At 36.3% G+C, this 16716-nt stretch overlaps 1 protein-coding gene across 3 annotated transcripts in view; it reads right to left on the bottom strand.

Moving 5' to 3' along the window:
* Positions 1-16716, bottom strand: part of ZCCHC7 (zinc finger CCHC-type containing 7) — a 237655-nt gene that overhangs the window by 54471 nt on the left and 166468 nt on the right. For all 3 annotated transcript variants that reach the window (XM_059925087.1, XM_059925088.1, XM_059925086.1), the window contains exon 3: positions 77-120. In XM_059925087.1, the coding sequence (XP_059781070.1) occupies positions 77-120 (44 nt within the window). The remainder of the gene's footprint in view (positions 1-76; positions 121-16716) is intronic.

Genomic DNA, 16716 nt, shown 5'->3' with positions numbered 1-16716 from the left:
CATAATGAAGTGAAACTACACCTCAAAGAAAATTATTATTCTATTATTCATAACTTCAAAAATGTTTTGATTTTACCTCAACGTCTTTGTCACTGATGAACCAGTTTACACCATCTTCTCCTACAAAACAAATAAAATGTTACTCAATCTTGACACCTTTAAAGCACTTGATTGACAATAAATTATTCAGTCTGTCAGTATTGAAATTCAACCCCAAAGGTGTAGTGAGAAATGTGAATCCCTTAACATCTTATCTTGACACCATCATTATTTGTGTGGCTCTGAACAAATACTTAACCTCTCTTAATCTCAGTTTCCTTACCTGTGAAATGGGAATAATAGTATTTTCCCTGTATACCTAAAAAATATTGTGCGAATCAAGTGAGCTACGTGAAAATGCTTTGAAAACCATCAAACTATAAACAAATATATATATAAAAAAATCACTGAAGGGACCAAAAACCCAACAGCAGGTGCAGAAAGAAATCGTATCTGAACTTCCCTTATCTGACTAAAAGCCTGCTTTGTGAGTCAGCTGCCACAGCCCCTCTCCCCAACCCAGAAGTCTCTAGTCAGGAAAGTCACTGACCTTGGGTACCAGGACATTCCCCCAAAACTGTGTAAACAAGCACAACAAAACCTTCTATCTTCTGAAGCCCTAAATCCTCCCATTTGTTAAGTTAGTATACAAACCTTTACCTTTGGCTATTTAGTGAGTTACTCATTACTGTGTGTCAGTTAACTTGCAGGCCCCCCACCATTCAGACCCAAGTAGGTAGAAGAAAGGTTTTTCCTTCCAATATCAGTATTAACTGTGTCCGCCAGCTTCTCACTGTAACATTTTTATAAGGTGGACTCTGAATACTATCTCATGATTAGAGCTAGGAATTTAGCACTGTATTTTACAACATCAAAAATAGTGAAGTAAAAGAGCAAAAACAGAAGGCCAAATATCCAGAAGACAGTGACCAATCTAAAAATATAACTGTAAAAACCTACGGGGCTGGGAGCCCTACATTTTTCTTTATCAGCTGTTTTCTTCTCTTTGCACTGCCCCTTTACAAACTTGCAAATGGCTGCTATTCCCTTGGTCCATCCATGGCCAAGGAGGAAGGGACATATGACTAATGCAGAAGCTAAGGTGTCAACAAAGGACTGAAAGTTTTTTTCTTCCCCCAAAGCAAAGATTTCCTCCTTCCTCCTATCTACTCTTCTTCTCTATCTGAAAAACACAAATTGAGCTTGACTCTTCTTTGAAAGGAATTTTGAAGAGACATGAAGTAATCTACATTTTCCCAGGCCTACCAGGAGTAAGTGTCTAGAGATACATTTTAAAATAAAATACCTTTACTAAGAAAACCAAGAGGCTGCTTTACAAAAAGACCAATCCATAGGAGAGCAGAGATGCTGTGCTGATGATTATTTCCTTTGTAAAATTCGGAGGCTGCATCCATATACTGAGAGTGGAGAATACATTAAATAGCAGCAGCTTCTATTCCTTCATCATCACCATCCATGCTATTATTCTTTCATTCAAAGGATTCGTCTAAGGAGCATGCTTTGCTGTAACTTTCAAAGCTGCCTTTTAAAGTACCTCAATGTCCTTCATCATTAAAACTCAAAATGACCACTTAAAATCACTTTAATTATAAAACTGACTTAATATTGTCCTTAAAAAATGAACTCCCAAACCAAGGAAATGCAAAATAGCAACTGTTACCACCCCCAAACTCCAATAAATTTATACATGAACAGAATATTGAAAGAAGGGAAGGTTTACAAGGGAGATCAGCTCCATTTAGATTGTTTTAACATACCCGTGGAATTCAACAATATTCTAGGTTACATACTAACTCCTCCTCGACAAGCTACAGTGTATTCTTACTGTAGAAAATTTGTCAGCAAGTACACAAAATAGGCTTCAATTACAAATGAAATCAGACTTCTGGGTGGTAAATGAAGTAGAGACATCACGAGGAAAATATAAGTGAACTTTTGGCCCTACTCATGGTTCAGTTTTGGTTCTACCCTAGCAATAACTGACTCTTATACCTATCCTGTTTGCTCCTTAACTCCAAATCCCAACCTAATGGAAGCTTTGTCTAAGAGCAACTCATTAGAACTTCCACAGGCAGACAATTCTCCACTTAGCTCAATTTCTAGTAAGGGACTTGTCAGAAATGTGGGTTCCAGACTTAACCCTATCTCTTATTTGCTGTGTGGCGTCGGGCAGGTTATTTACCCTCTCTGGGTCTGTTTAGTAATGGGTTGGATAAAGTGGTATCCATGGTATCTTCTAGCACAAGTTTCTGTAATTTTATCAAATTTTCATTCATTACTGGAATCAAATACATTGTTACTTAGTCTACATTACCTAAATCCTCCAGGTCTTTGCAACCAACACAGAGTGTCTTGCCTTAAAGACAACTTTCCACAGGGCCCGGGAGCACCCATCTTCTATGTGTGTACCAACCAACGCCACGGAATATAAAATGGGATTGCCCTAAAGTGTAAAATTAGGACTGCCCTAAAGATGCCTAATATCAACTCTTACCTGCTTTATAGCCTTGTCTTGCTAAGATCCAGGACTATGATACTTTTCAGACTTTAGAACTGTAATCAAAGCAATAACTGATAACTCTCTTTGCATTAAATTAGCTCAGTTTAACAAACATGTATTGAAAGGTTACAATAAGCAAGGTGCTATAGGGTAAACAAAACTGATAAGAGCTTATAACTTAGGCAAACACAAACAGATAAAAAGAAAAAGAGTAGGAGAGAACCAAACAAGATGTTATGGTAAATTCAGAGGAAGAACAGATATCTGAATTTAGGGAGAAAGGGGAAAAAAGTCACAGAAGGCTGTGCCATAAAGAAAACTGTATTGAGGTATAATTTACATATTATAAAATATACCCACGTAAAAAATACAGTATGATGCATTTTGACAAACGTACACACCTGTGTAACCACCACAAAAATCAAATGTAGAACATTTCCATCACCCCAAAACGTCACCTTGAGCATATTTGCAATCAATTCCCCACCCGAGGCAACCACTGATTTGCTTTCGCTCACGACAGATTCATTTTGCCTGCTCTAGGACTGCATATAAATAGAATCATACATTATGTACCATTTTGTATATGGCTTCTTTCACTCTGAATATTTGTGAAAGTCATCATTCATGTTGTTAGGTAGTAGTAGTTTGTTCCTTTCTTACTGCTGAGCAGTATTCCACTGTGTGGCTACAACAATTTGTTTAGCTGTTCATCTCCTGAAGAACATTTAGGTTGTTTCCAGTTTTTCACAATTATAAATAAAGCAGCAATAAACATTCTAGTGAGACTCTTTCTTCTTACTTGACATAAGTTATCATTTCCCTTGGGAAAATAGCTAGGAGTAGAATTATTAGATATGGAAAGTATGTCTTTACCTTCATGTGAAACTGGCAGATTTTTCCAAAGTGATTGTATCATTTCACACTCTTATCAGCATTGTATGAGAGTCCCACCTAGCTTCATAATCTCACCAATACTTGGAATGTCAGTTATTTATTTATTTAAAAAAATTTTATTGGTGTATAGCTGATTTACAATATTGTGTTAGTTTCTGCTGTACAGCAAGGTGAATCAGTTATACATAAATATATAGCCACTCTTTTTTAGATTCTTTTCCCATACAGGTCATTACAGAGTATTGAGTAGAGTTCCCTGTGCTATACAGTAGGTCCTTATTATCTATTTTATATATAGTAGTGTGTATATGTCAATCCCAATCTCCCAATTTATCCCTCCCCCCACCCTTTCCCAAACCATAAGTTTGTTTTCTATATCTGTGACTCTATTTCTGTTTTGTAAATAAGTTCATTTGTACCATTTTTTTAGATTCCACATATAAGTGATACCATATGATGTTTGCCTTCTCTGTCTGACTTACTTTACTCTGTATGATAATCTCTAGGTCTATCCATGTCACTGCAAATGGCATTATTTCATTCTTTTTTATGGCTGAGTAATATTCCATTGTATATACGTACCATATCTTCTTTATCGATTCATCTGTTGATGGACATTTAGGTTGCTTCCATATCTTGGCTATTGTAAACAGTGTTGCCATGAACACTGGGGTGCATGTGTTCTTTCGAATTATGGTTTTCTCTGGATATATGCCCAGGAGAAGGATAGCTGGATCACATGGTAATTCTATTTCTAGTTTTTTAAAGGAATGTCCAAACTGGTTGTACCAATTTTGGAATTGTCAGTCTTTTAAATTTTAACCTTAGAATGGGTGTGAAGTAGTATTCATTATGATTTTAATGGGCATTACTCTGATGAATACAGTGAATAAAGCCAGTTTTATTGCCTCCTTTCCAATCTGTATGCCTTTTCTTTTTCCTACCTCACTGCCTTATGCAGGACCTCCATTACGATACTCAATATTAGTGGTGAAAGCAGATAATCTTTGCTTTGTTCCCAATTTTAGGGAAAAAACATATTCAGTTTTTCACAATTAAGTATACTGTTTGCTGTAGATTTTTCGTAACAGGTTGAGGAAATTCCTTTCTATTCCTAGTTTCCTGAGTTTTTAATATGAATGTGTGTTGAATTTTATCAAGTGCCTTTTCTCTATCAACTGAGATAGCCCACTTCCTCTCTCTTTCTCTTAATACGGTGAATTACAGTGATTTCATTTTCAAATGTTAAACCAACCTTGTATTCTGTGATTAACTCCACTTGGTTAGGACGTATTATTCTTTAGAATATGCTGCAGAATTTAACTTGCTTTTATTAAGAATTTTTACATCTGTGTTCATGAAGGATATTGGTTTATACTTTTCTTATAACGTCTGTCTGGTTTTGATATTGGTGTAAAACTGGCCTCACAAGAGTTCAGAAGTGTTGGGAAGAGTTTGTGTAGGACTGGTATTATTTCTTCCTTAAATATCTGATAGAATTCACCAGTGAAGTCATCTAGGTTGGAGTTTTCCTTGTTTGTGGGCCAAGAATTTTACTTGTAGGAAGGTTTTAAAATAGTAATTCCATTTTTTTAGTAGATATGGAGCTATTCACATTTTCTATTTCTTCTTGGGCCAGTTTTGATAATTTGTGACTTTCAAGGAATTTGTCTATTCTAAATTGTTGAAATTATTGGCATAACGTTGTCCATAATACTCTCTTATTCTTTTTCTTTGAGTAATCTAATTTGTACTTATGCCCATCCAGTAAATTTTTAATCTCAAATATATATTTCAGCTCTAGAAGTTCCATTTGCTTCTTTTTTATACCTCTCATTTCTCTTATTATATTTCTCCCTTCCTTTAAATTTCAGAGTACATTTTTAACAGCTGTTTTAAAGTCCCTGCTGCTAATTTCATATTCTCTGTTATTTCTAGGTTTGTATCACTTGACTGATTTTTCTCCTGGCTATGAGTGACATTTTCCTGCTTTTTTGAATGCCTAGTAATTTTTTTTTCCCCTTGGTTGCTACTGAGGTACACTGTTGAGTGTCTTTTTTTAAAATTTATTTTATTTATTTATTTACTTTTGGCTGTGTTAGGTCTTTGTTGCTGTGTGCGGGCTTTTTCTAGTTGCGGTGCGAGGGCTTCTCATTGCGGTGGCTTCTCTTGTTGTGGAACATGGGCTCTAGGCACACGGGCTTCAGTAGTTGTGGCACGTGGGCTCAGCAGTTGTGGCACACAGGCTTAGTTGCTCTGCGGCATGTGGGATCTTCCTGGACCAGGGCTCAAACCCGTGTCCCCTGCATTGGCAGGTGGATTCTTAACCACTGTGCCACCTCGGAAGCCCCTGTTGAGCGTCTTGATTTTTTCTTACTTTAAAAAGTGTGAGGGCTTCCCTGGTGGCACAGTGGTTGAGAGTCTGCCTGCCGATGCAGGGGACACGGGTTCGAGCCCTGGTCTGGGAAGATCCCACATGCCGCGGAGCAACTAAGCCCGTGAGCCACAACTACTGAGCCTGCGCGTCTGGAGCCTGTGCTCCGCAACGGAGAGGCCGCGACAGTGAGAGGCCCGTGCACCGCGATGAAGAGTGGCCCCCGCTTGCCGCAACTAGAGAAAGCCCTCACACAGAAACGAAGACCCAACACAGCCAAAAATAAAAAAAAAAAAAAAAAAAAAAAAAAAAAGTGTGAGACTCTGTTTTGACAAGCAGTTAAGTAACCTCCAGATCAGCTGACCCTTTTGAGACTTTTAAAGCTTTGTTAGGGTAGGTCCAGAGTAGCTTTTGCTTAGGGTTAATTAAGCCCTACTACTAAGATGTATCTTCTGGGGTCACTACTGAATGTCTAGGGTGTTTAACACAGTCTCACCAATCTGGCAAGTAAGAACTCGGGTAAGTTCTGGGAACTGTTTGGCTTCCAGTAGGTTTTTGTCCAAGTCTAGTGGAGTTCTGCCCTATCCATGGGCAGAGAAGAACTCAGTATCCTTGGTATTCATGGGTACGCCTCAACGCAGATTTCTGGAGTATTATCCCTTTCAGCTCTCTCTCTCTCTCTCCAGTACTATGCCTCACAAACTACAGCTTCTTTAGCCTCTCTGAACTCTGATCTCTGTCTTCTCATCTTAGTGAGATGGCCATGTTGTGCCTCGTTTCCCTTTCTTAGCACCATGATGCAGGTTGATTGTAGGGTGCACCTCATTCGTTTCCATATTCTCATGAATCATGGTCCAGTACTGCCTGTTGTTCAATGTCTGAAAATGTGCTAATTGATCTGTAGTTAAGTCAATCCACTAAAATTTTTCATTTCATTTTTTCATTTCAAATATTATATATTTCAGCTCTATAAGTTCCCTTTGGTTCTTTTTTATATCTTCCATTTCCCTTATTATATGCCTCTTTCCCTTTAAACCTCTGTATATTTATAATGTCTGTTTTAAAGTCCTTGTCTGCTAATTTCATCATCTCTTGTCAGGAGGGCAAGTTTGGTATAAGTTAACACAATATGGCTGGAAGCAAACATCTTGAATAGGATTTTAACAGGTGATGAAGGACACGAGTAAAAAGGAAAGGCACAAGCAACATAATGAAAGAGGTAAAAGGATACAGCAAACAATACAGTTTGATTGGAACAAAGGGTGTGATAATTCCTTTACTAAGAATTTTCACCTTTTTATATATAAAGAATACTGAGAATTAAAATATTATTACTTTTTACCTGAAACACATATGAGGACTTACTAATTAATATTAAATCTATTCTTCCAACTAAGAAATTTTACTAATTAATATTAAATCTATTCTTCCAACTAAGAAATTTTACTAATTAATATTAAATCTATTCTTCCAACTAAGAAATTTTCCATGTCTTTCCTCTTTTAGTTTAACTTTAAAAGTCTTGACTTCCTACTGTGTGGAACTTTCCAAGGAATAGTACATCAGGCCTCTTTCTGCCAGAGTAGTACTCTTGAAAGCAGAGATAGTAAAACAGTATTACAGGGTGCTTTTGTTAATACTATGCAACAAACAGAATATTTCCTGTCTTTTGAAATAATCTTCAAGACAAAAAAGCAAACCCCAAAGAAAAGTGAACCCATAACCTTACACATTTTACACATTTTCTCCTATTTCTGGAACTATTCTGCTATCTTTATTTCTCCGTTCCTCCTTTCCCTCCTTCCTTCTCTCTCTTTCTCTCATGCATAAACATAAACATCTTTCAAATTTATATGGTGATGGTGACTCACAGTCTATAAATTGTTTTAAATACATATTTCATCTTCAGAACAATCCTGTATGGTTACACAAATGTTCATTTTTAAAATGTGTGTGCTTTCTACAAAAAATTGCAATTGTTGCTTTTGTGAAATATAGTGCTAATGTAGCTATTTACCCATAAGACTGCACTCAGTTTTCAAAGGATCTAAGGAAGAGTTTGGGCTAGATTTCTGAGGAGTAAAGCCAGTTCATGCTCTGCTTCAGTAATACTTAGTCTGCCTAAATTCTGGTGGGTGGGAACTGGTGAAGATCATTTATTTGCTGAGAAAGCAGGCACAATTATAGAGCTGGTTCTCTACCTTTTGGGATAATTTGACAGAAAGTAGGAGTTAGTGAAATGTTTTTCCAAAGATCACCAAAGATTATAGAAGATTTCACTTCAGCATATCTAGCTGGTCATTTTCAGTACAGGAGCCAGGTACTAAGAAGAATCTTTTCCTGAGCCTAATACACTATAGCCCCTTCTTACATGGAAGCCATAGGTGCCTTACATTTTCTAGATATCCTAATTTCTAACATCTAAAATTTTAAGTCCCATTACAATTCAGTGAAAAGGTATATATTTATGATTTTCTCCATATACAATGGACTTGAATTTAATATTCAGCAAAGTAGACATAAAAAGTTATTTTGTCACTAATTATTTAAGAACGTAAATATAATTTTCCTCAAAGTATAAAATGTTTTCATTTAATGTAGCGTTGAGTTAATTTTCAACAAATATTCACTGAAAATCTCTCATGTAAAAGACAGTGTAGGAGAGAGAAAGATGACTAAGACATGGTGCTTGCCCTCAAGGAACTTATCATATAGTATAGTAGTACGTACTATCTTGGGGCTAAAGAATCTAAAAAGTATTACTGTGTTAAGTAAATAACCATGATAATCTCATTTTTAAAAAATAGGATGGGACTTCCCTGGTGGCACAGTGGTTGAGAATCCACCTGCCAATGCAGGGGACACGGATTTGATCCCTGGTCCAGGAAGATCCCACATGCCGCAGAGCAACTAAGCCCGTGTGCCACAACTACTGAGCCTGCAGGCCTAGAGCCTGTGCTCCACAATAAGAGAAGCCACTGCAATGAGAAACCCACGCACCGCAATGAAGAGCAGCCCCCGTTGGACGCAACTAGAGAAAGCCCATGCGCAGCAACGAAGACCCAACGCAGCCAAAAATAAATAAATAAAATTTTAAAAAAATTTAAAAAATAAGATGATTTAATTAACATCAAGTTTTTAAAAAGATTGAAAGTCCTCTATTATCTGGGATATGGGTTATTTAACAAGAAATACTGAATTCTACCACTGATCAATTAATTAACTTAGGATGACTGTCACCAAAACAGTCTTCATACAATATTAAGTATGTCAGTTCTCTAGCAACTGTTTTCTCTCCAAATAATTGGTGAGTCTATAGACAGGCTCACAGATGCGGATTGGGAAAAACGAGACAATGGTTGGTATATACCTGCAATCCCTAAGGAACCTAGATTTTGGGCATTCTCAATACCTTTTCTCTCACTTGCAGTATACAGCCAAAACTCTGGCTCATATGACATGGCATTCTTTCACTACATTAAAACACACTGAGGGACTTCGCTGGTGGTCCAGTGGTTAAGACTCCGTGCTTCCACTGCAGGGGGTGTGGGTTCAATCCCTGGTCAGGGAACTAAGATCCCACATGCTGCATGGCACGGCCTTAAAAAAAATGCCAAAAAACAAAACAAAAAAACCCAAGAAAACAACAACAAACAAAAACCAAAAACCCCACAAAACATAAAGAAGATCAATTGAGGTTAAATAATTTGGCAGTTATAGCATAAAAGACAAATCAACCATATTACATTTCTAAATTTATTGCCCACACTCCCTTTTTACATACCTAACAGTTTAAACTAAAAGGTTCTACTGTTTGTAATTTAACACTTCTAGTGCTTTCCCTTTTCTGTACTTTTGGTCATTTTATTCCCGTGATCTTCAACACCATAACCCTCTTTGCCCAATTTTCTACCTAACAGTCCAATTTCCATGATTATAATTTTTTTTCCCCTGCAGGGCTGCTTTCCCTCCAGAGGCTGGGGAAGATCCATTTCCTGGCCTTTCCCAACTTCTAGAAGCTGCCTTTACCTTCAAAGCCAGCAGCAACACTTTTTTTTTTCGGCCGCACACACGGCTTGTGGGATCTTAGTTACCCAACCAGGGATCAAACCTGGGCCCCCGGCCGTGAGAGTACAGAGTCCTAACCACTGGACTGTCAGTGAAGTCCCATGATTATAAATTCTGAATATTCTTTAAGGCTCTGCTCTTCATATTTAATGAGTATATGGGTAATATTCAGTACATTTCTCATTTGACCTCTGTGAGCAGTCAACAATTTCTTGGCTGATAAAACAAGCTACTTTCCTAGTTCTTGTTCCCCTTTACAGGTTCTTCTTCCTTCAGTGGCCACTTGGTATATTCCATTCTTTGTCCTCATTCTCATTCTACATTCTTTGTCCCAGGTTGTCATACATGGCCATTGAGAGAACCACCAAACCTGTATTTCCAGGCCCAATCTTTTCTTGAGCTCCTGATCTATGGGATATCGGGATTAGATATCTTATAGGTTACTCAAACTCGTAATTACTAAGAATAAATTCTTTACCTTCTCCCCATTCCTTGCGTCTCTCTCTTAAAAACAAACCCTACTTCTCCTCCTTGTATATTCTATCTCAATAACTTGTACCACAGTTTATTTTCCAAATGAAAACCTCAACTCTTCCCTTTCACCTTTCATACAATTGCTCACCAAATCTATTCATAATAACCTCAATGCCATTAGGCTGACCCAGAGACACTTAATTTCTCACCTAGATTATTAAAATAATTTCTAACTATCTCTAGTACCACAACCCATTTTTGCCTTCCTCTGTTACTGGAATAATGTTTCTTTTTCTTTCTTTTTTATTTAGGGTTTTTTTTTTTTTTTTTTAAGGTATAGCTGACATATATTAGTTTCAGGTGTATAACATAACGATTTGATATTTGTATATATTGTGAATGAAATAATGTTTCTAAAACAGAAATGTGAAAACATTCTGCCCTGAATGATCCCTCAATGCCTGCAGAATCAATGTAAAACTCCTCTGTATGTCACACAGTGCCTTCCAAGATTTGGCCCTTACCTATTTCTCTGGCTTCACCTTCCTGATACCAATGCTCCAGCTATGCCTAATACTTTTCCCAATGTGTCCTCTTGTTCTCTGCAACTATATGCTTATGCATGTATTCCCTGGAACACAAGCCAACCCCAATTTCAACCACTTGGAACTAGGACTTGGTCTTCAAGTCTCAAATCATGTGTTACCTCATCCATTGAAGTCATCCCTAATAACACCTCAAAAGCAGAGATGATCACCCTCAACTCTGTAACATCCTGGACTTTAACCTTGTCATTTCTATCTTTGTATCATCCACACACCAAAGCATGATTCCTTAGTTGTCATAGGTACTCATGTTTACTGAATTACCTAAATAACATTTCCTCTTTTGAATTCATTCTGTAGAATTATTTTCTCTCTCACTCATAGTCTAAAGCAGCTTATTTGTATCTCTTAGGCTATTGAGAATTTCTAAACTTTGTATTAAGAGTTATATTAATAAATATTTTATTTCCATCACAAAATTGTAAGTTCTATCTAACTATCCAGTTATCAGCACATCTTGCATACTGTGAATGGAAAAAATTTAAAAGAAAAAGGAAAGAAAAGGAAGCATATGTAAACATGCTTACATGTATGCTCACACAAGTAAACACTGTTCTGAACTGGGGTACATTAGCCAATAGATAATTTTATAGATTGTCATTGTATATATAAAAGTTCAATTGATAATTCTCAATGGCTAAGGAAAAAACTTGGAATTTCTGTAGTAAGCAACTCTAGAAACTAAAAAAGAACTTTAAAAAATCACTGTTATCGAATAAAATTACTTGGCAGACACAGGATTCACATGTAATCTAAGATAATTGGACATTTATAGATAATCCTGCCTGTACCTAGCCAGGGTTTATGGATTAAAGATCACAAAGATGAAGCTGCAAGATATTTGTTATATCCTTTCCTGAGCCTAACTCCACTATACCAGATTTCCCCCTGGGATCTTCTCACTTTTAATAAGCAACCGAACCAGCCACAAATGAAGTTACTATTCCCAACTTCATCAGTAGCATCTGTTATTTCAACGGAAACCTTTGAAATACACACAATGCCACATGCAAATCCCCTGAGGGCTGAGCCCCTTTATTCACATGTATTCTTCTCAAACTGCTCTTTATTTCTGTCTTGGTTTTCTCTTATTTATACTTTTCCATTTAACACTGGTCACAAAACCATTTCGTCATTAAATTTTTGCATTGTGTAACTGGCAATAGTTTAAATAAAACAATTTTAGTAGAATTTGCAAGTCAGCCATCAAATTGTTCATCTTATTTTAAATCATATTAAATTTACCAGAAATTTTATATTTTTAAGTGTGTGTAAATGATAAATGGGGATTTATCTTTTCTTTTTTTAGAGGTAGAGGAGGAAGAAGAAAGAGGAAATAAATACAGGTGCTTAGCACAGGGTTATACAGAGCTCTTGCAAAGTTTATCAGTCATATAAAGGCTTTTGTGTATCCCCAAAGACACACACACACACACACACACACACACACACACACACACACGAGTTCCCTCTCATCCCCCATTCCCTCCACCCCAAGGATTTAGTCAATAAACCACCTGGTTAAGAAATACTTGTTTAGAAATAAAAGACTCCTCAAATTACACTAAGTAACAAGAACAGAAAAGGAAAATGTATCAACAGAAACAGTAAATATGGTGGGATTATGGGAGTTGTTTTTTCTTCTTTTAAAGATATCTACTATGATTCCTATTCCCCACTTTCACTCTTTCCTGTCCAAAATATACAATGTGGACACTTGAAACATTTGTAAAATGACAAGCACATATAAAACACATCCAGATTTAATGAAGAGGCTACTTTTTAAAAGATATTGTAAGTTTCTAGAGAAGATTTAAAGGCTATATAAATTTGGTATATACCTGCTGGTAAAAATTTAATACCAATCTGTAAGCTATATTCTTTCAGCCATCCTTCTATTCAACACTTCTCTGTCTCCCTCCCAAATCCTTTTTCTTTTTCTTTACCTATCATTAACTTTGTGTGTGAGCACATGTATGGTCTTCAATGTCTGGTTCTCTCTTCACTCTCTCCTTGGTGAAATAAGCCACTCCAAAACAATCGTTTTTATTATTTTGGGGGCTCATATTTTCTTCAAATCTCTCTCCAGGCCTTAAGACCAAATATGTCCCGGCTTACATTTATAACTGTTTACAGGATATATCACAAACATTTATATTACAGTCATTGCAAACATAACATATCCGAAGCACAACTCATCTTTACAACCCCACTTGAAACTGGCTCTCTTTCTTCCCTGCTGTTATTAATGACTCAAAATATAGGTTTGTTTTCATCTTAAGCCAATATTTCACCCCATTATCCAATCAGGCCAGGTCTTAAATTCACAGTATATTTCTTTAAAATGTCTTTCCAAGCCAATACGTTGGTTTCCTTCCAGTCATCACCTTTTGTTCACCACCTCAGATCTAGGATTTCTGCATTGTCCCCATGCCTTCAACTTCAATTGCTACATACCAGATAAGTTTCCTCTTTAAATTCATAATTTCCTATTTTATTGCTAATTTTTATCAAAGTAATACATGCACATGGTATTAAAAACTCCAATAATACTTTAAAAAGTATAAAAACAGCAATTCTCTCCTCCCTACTCCAGCTCCCACTCCCCAGAGGCAAGCAGTTTCAATTCTATTTCTTTTGGTATTTATCTGCATACTTCTAAATAATGTTCATCCTGATATTTATGGATTTATCTATTTTATGCATTAATATCTAAATTCCTAATAGAGTAAAAGGGGATTCAGTTTTCTTGTAACAATCTATCTGACTTTCTTTTCCCTCCATCCCTCTTCTCAGGTTAATATTCAATTTATGGCTGTGTAGTAGTACACTGTTTCTCCTCTGATACAATTCTTTAATTTTCCTGTATTTAATACTAGCCTAGTTGTTTCATTTACCTGCTCTGAAAAGTCTACTTACTACCATGCCAGCCACTAGCACCTCATCTCTCTACAAGGCCAATGTTTAGTTATCTTCATATCTCCAGTATTAGAGCAGCGCCTGCTGCATTATACTAGGAGAAACAGTCATCACCATTCATCATCTGGGTCTAACAGACCCTTTAATAATTTAAGTCATTTTACAGATAATTTAAAGAGAAAGTGATAATGATAAACAACTTTATTAGAAATCTTAATAAGAATTTAAACATGGCAAACCCCAATTTTTATTTTATATATTCCTATTTTGAAGTTAAATATACCTGAAATGGATAACATCCTAGAATACAACTAACTGCTCAATTGTCATGTATGAACTTGGAACACATCCATTTTGTAAATATTAATACCAGATTTCAAATATATCTCTTTTTTGCTCCATAATTACAAAACGTTTTTACTTTTGGATTTATAAACACCAATTAGAATGGCCAATCCATTCAATTTTTTTCCCTTCCATATCATCTATTTCCTTCCAGTACCTCTGCATACACATCTGCCTTCAGCGTCTGTCCACTTGAAACAAACCGTATCGAGTGAATTGTGGTACACAAATATCATAAAATATGAAATAATACAGCCACACATCCTTTTATCAAAGCAGGATGGTACAGATTCTTGTCATATAATATTGTGTGGCAAAGAACTTCCTGTTGTTTGACTGACTAGATGAGAATACCCTATTTCCTTTCTGTACTTAGAAATACATTGTTCATTCACCAATTCTTAAGATTGAGAAAATTCATCTGTGACATCCTCTAAAAAATCATAGTCTGAGACTTCACTTAAAAGGCCAAGTTCATCACATCATTAAAGGCTGGGTACTACAAATTGTCTCTTTGCATTCATATTCTGATTCATCTAATAACTGTGAAATGTCTTCCTCTGTTAATTTTCTTCTATTTGCCAATTTGGGCAGAAAATGTAAAATTCTAAATTTTCAACTGTGTTCAATGAAAGCTTAAAAAGACGGTGCCTCCAGACTTCTTTTATACATTCATGAAAGACAATGCAATACTTTGGGCATCAAAATAAGGAAACTGAAGGATGATGAAACAGTGAAGATTTATTTCACTATTACATCATCATTCTAGGCAATTCCCTCATTCTTCTGTTGTTTTTTTAAATTAGCTTTACTCTTTTTTAGCATAGTTGGAATAATTGATGAGTAATGATAAAATTATTCTTAGGATGATGAAATAGTAAAATGTTTTAAGATATGGCAAAAATAAGATCACTAGGATCCCATGATGTATCTTAGATTTATAAAAGGAACCAATGGGCCCACTTAGTAATTCTGAGATAGAATGAGTTTTATTCTATTAAGAAAAGTAAATCTTCTCTCTGTTCTTTGGAAGAACTCTAAGAAAGAATAAAAGTCATGACATATAAATTCTTAGAAATAGTTAGAAATGCTCACAAAAGAAACAAACTAAAATGGGGTCTAATGAACCTGATGGTATACTGAGGGTTAAACTAAACATTCTTCTCAACTCTTACCATTATACATTCAACAAATATTTACTGAGCTACTGCCATACTGAGGCACTATTCTAGGTCCTTGGGCTATTTAAACAAGATAGAGATTGCTACCCCTGTAAAACTTGCATTCTAGTGTCTCTCTAGGGTAGAGAGACAATAAACAACAAACATAACAAATAAGTAAACGATGTATCTTATCAGTAATAAATGCTTTTGAAAAAAGAAAAAGTAGAGCATGGTAATGGGAATTGGTAGTGTTGGATATGAACTACAATTTTACATAGGGGGGACAGAGTAGACCTCATTGATATTTAAGCAAAACCTTAAAGGAGATGAGGGAATTAGCCATGCAGTTCTGGGATATCCCAGGCAGTAGGAACAGACAAAGTCCTTAAAGCAAGAATATTCTTGGTGTGACTGAAGAACAGCAGGGGGGCCAGTGTGGTTAGAACAGTGTAAATGAGGGGGAGGTGAGGTCAAAGAAGTACAGGGTTACCAGTTTACGAAGGGCCTTGTAGGCCTTATGAAGATACTTGCTTTTATTCTGAGTGACATGGGAAGTCAGTGGAGGGTTTTGAACAGAGGAGTGATATGATTTGACTGACAATTTAAAGAATCACTCTGTTGGGACTTCCCTGGTGGTCCAGCAGTTGAGACTTCGCCTTCCAATGCAGGGGGTACGGTTCGATCCCTGGTCAGGGAGCTAAGATGCCACATGACTCACGGCCAAAAAACCAAAACATAAAACAGAAGCAATAATGTAACAAATTCAGTAAAGACTTTAAAAATGGTCCACATCAAAAAAAAAAAAAAAAATCTCTTTAAAGAATCACTCTGTTGAGATTAAAAAATGAGGGGAGGGGCAAGTAAAGAAGCAGAGAGACTAGGTGGTTATTGCAATAATTCAGTCAATAAATGATGATACCTCTAACCAAGATGACAGCAGAAGATGTGCTGAGAAGTGAAGGAATTCTGAATATATTCTGAAGGTAGAGCCAACGAGATTTCCTGATGAGTTGGATATGAATGTAAAAGAAGACCAGAGTCAAGGATGACTCCCAGTTTTTTGATCTGAGCAACTAAAAGGATAGAGTTGATGTAACTAAAAACTGTAGATGAAGATATTTGGGGGAAAGATGAATTTCTTTTTGAACAGGCTGGATTTGCGATATCTATTAGACGACCAAATGAAGATGTTTAGTAGGCTAATGGATATACCAGTCTTAAGTTTAAGAGACAGACCTGAACTGGAAATATAAACTTGCAGATTGTGGCATGGAGATGATGATTAGAACAGGACTGGGTGGCAGTACCAGG

This window comes from Balaenoptera ricei, chromosome 6 (genome assembly GCF_028023285.1).
Source record: "Balaenoptera ricei isolate mBalRic1 chromosome 6, mBalRic1.hap2, whole genome shotgun sequence".
Classification (NCBI taxonomy): Eukaryota; Metazoa; Chordata; class Mammalia; order Artiodactyla; family Balaenopteridae; genus Balaenoptera; species Balaenoptera ricei.
Note: the sequence above shows the minus strand (reverse complement) of the source record. Positions and strands in the feature narration are given on the sequence as shown.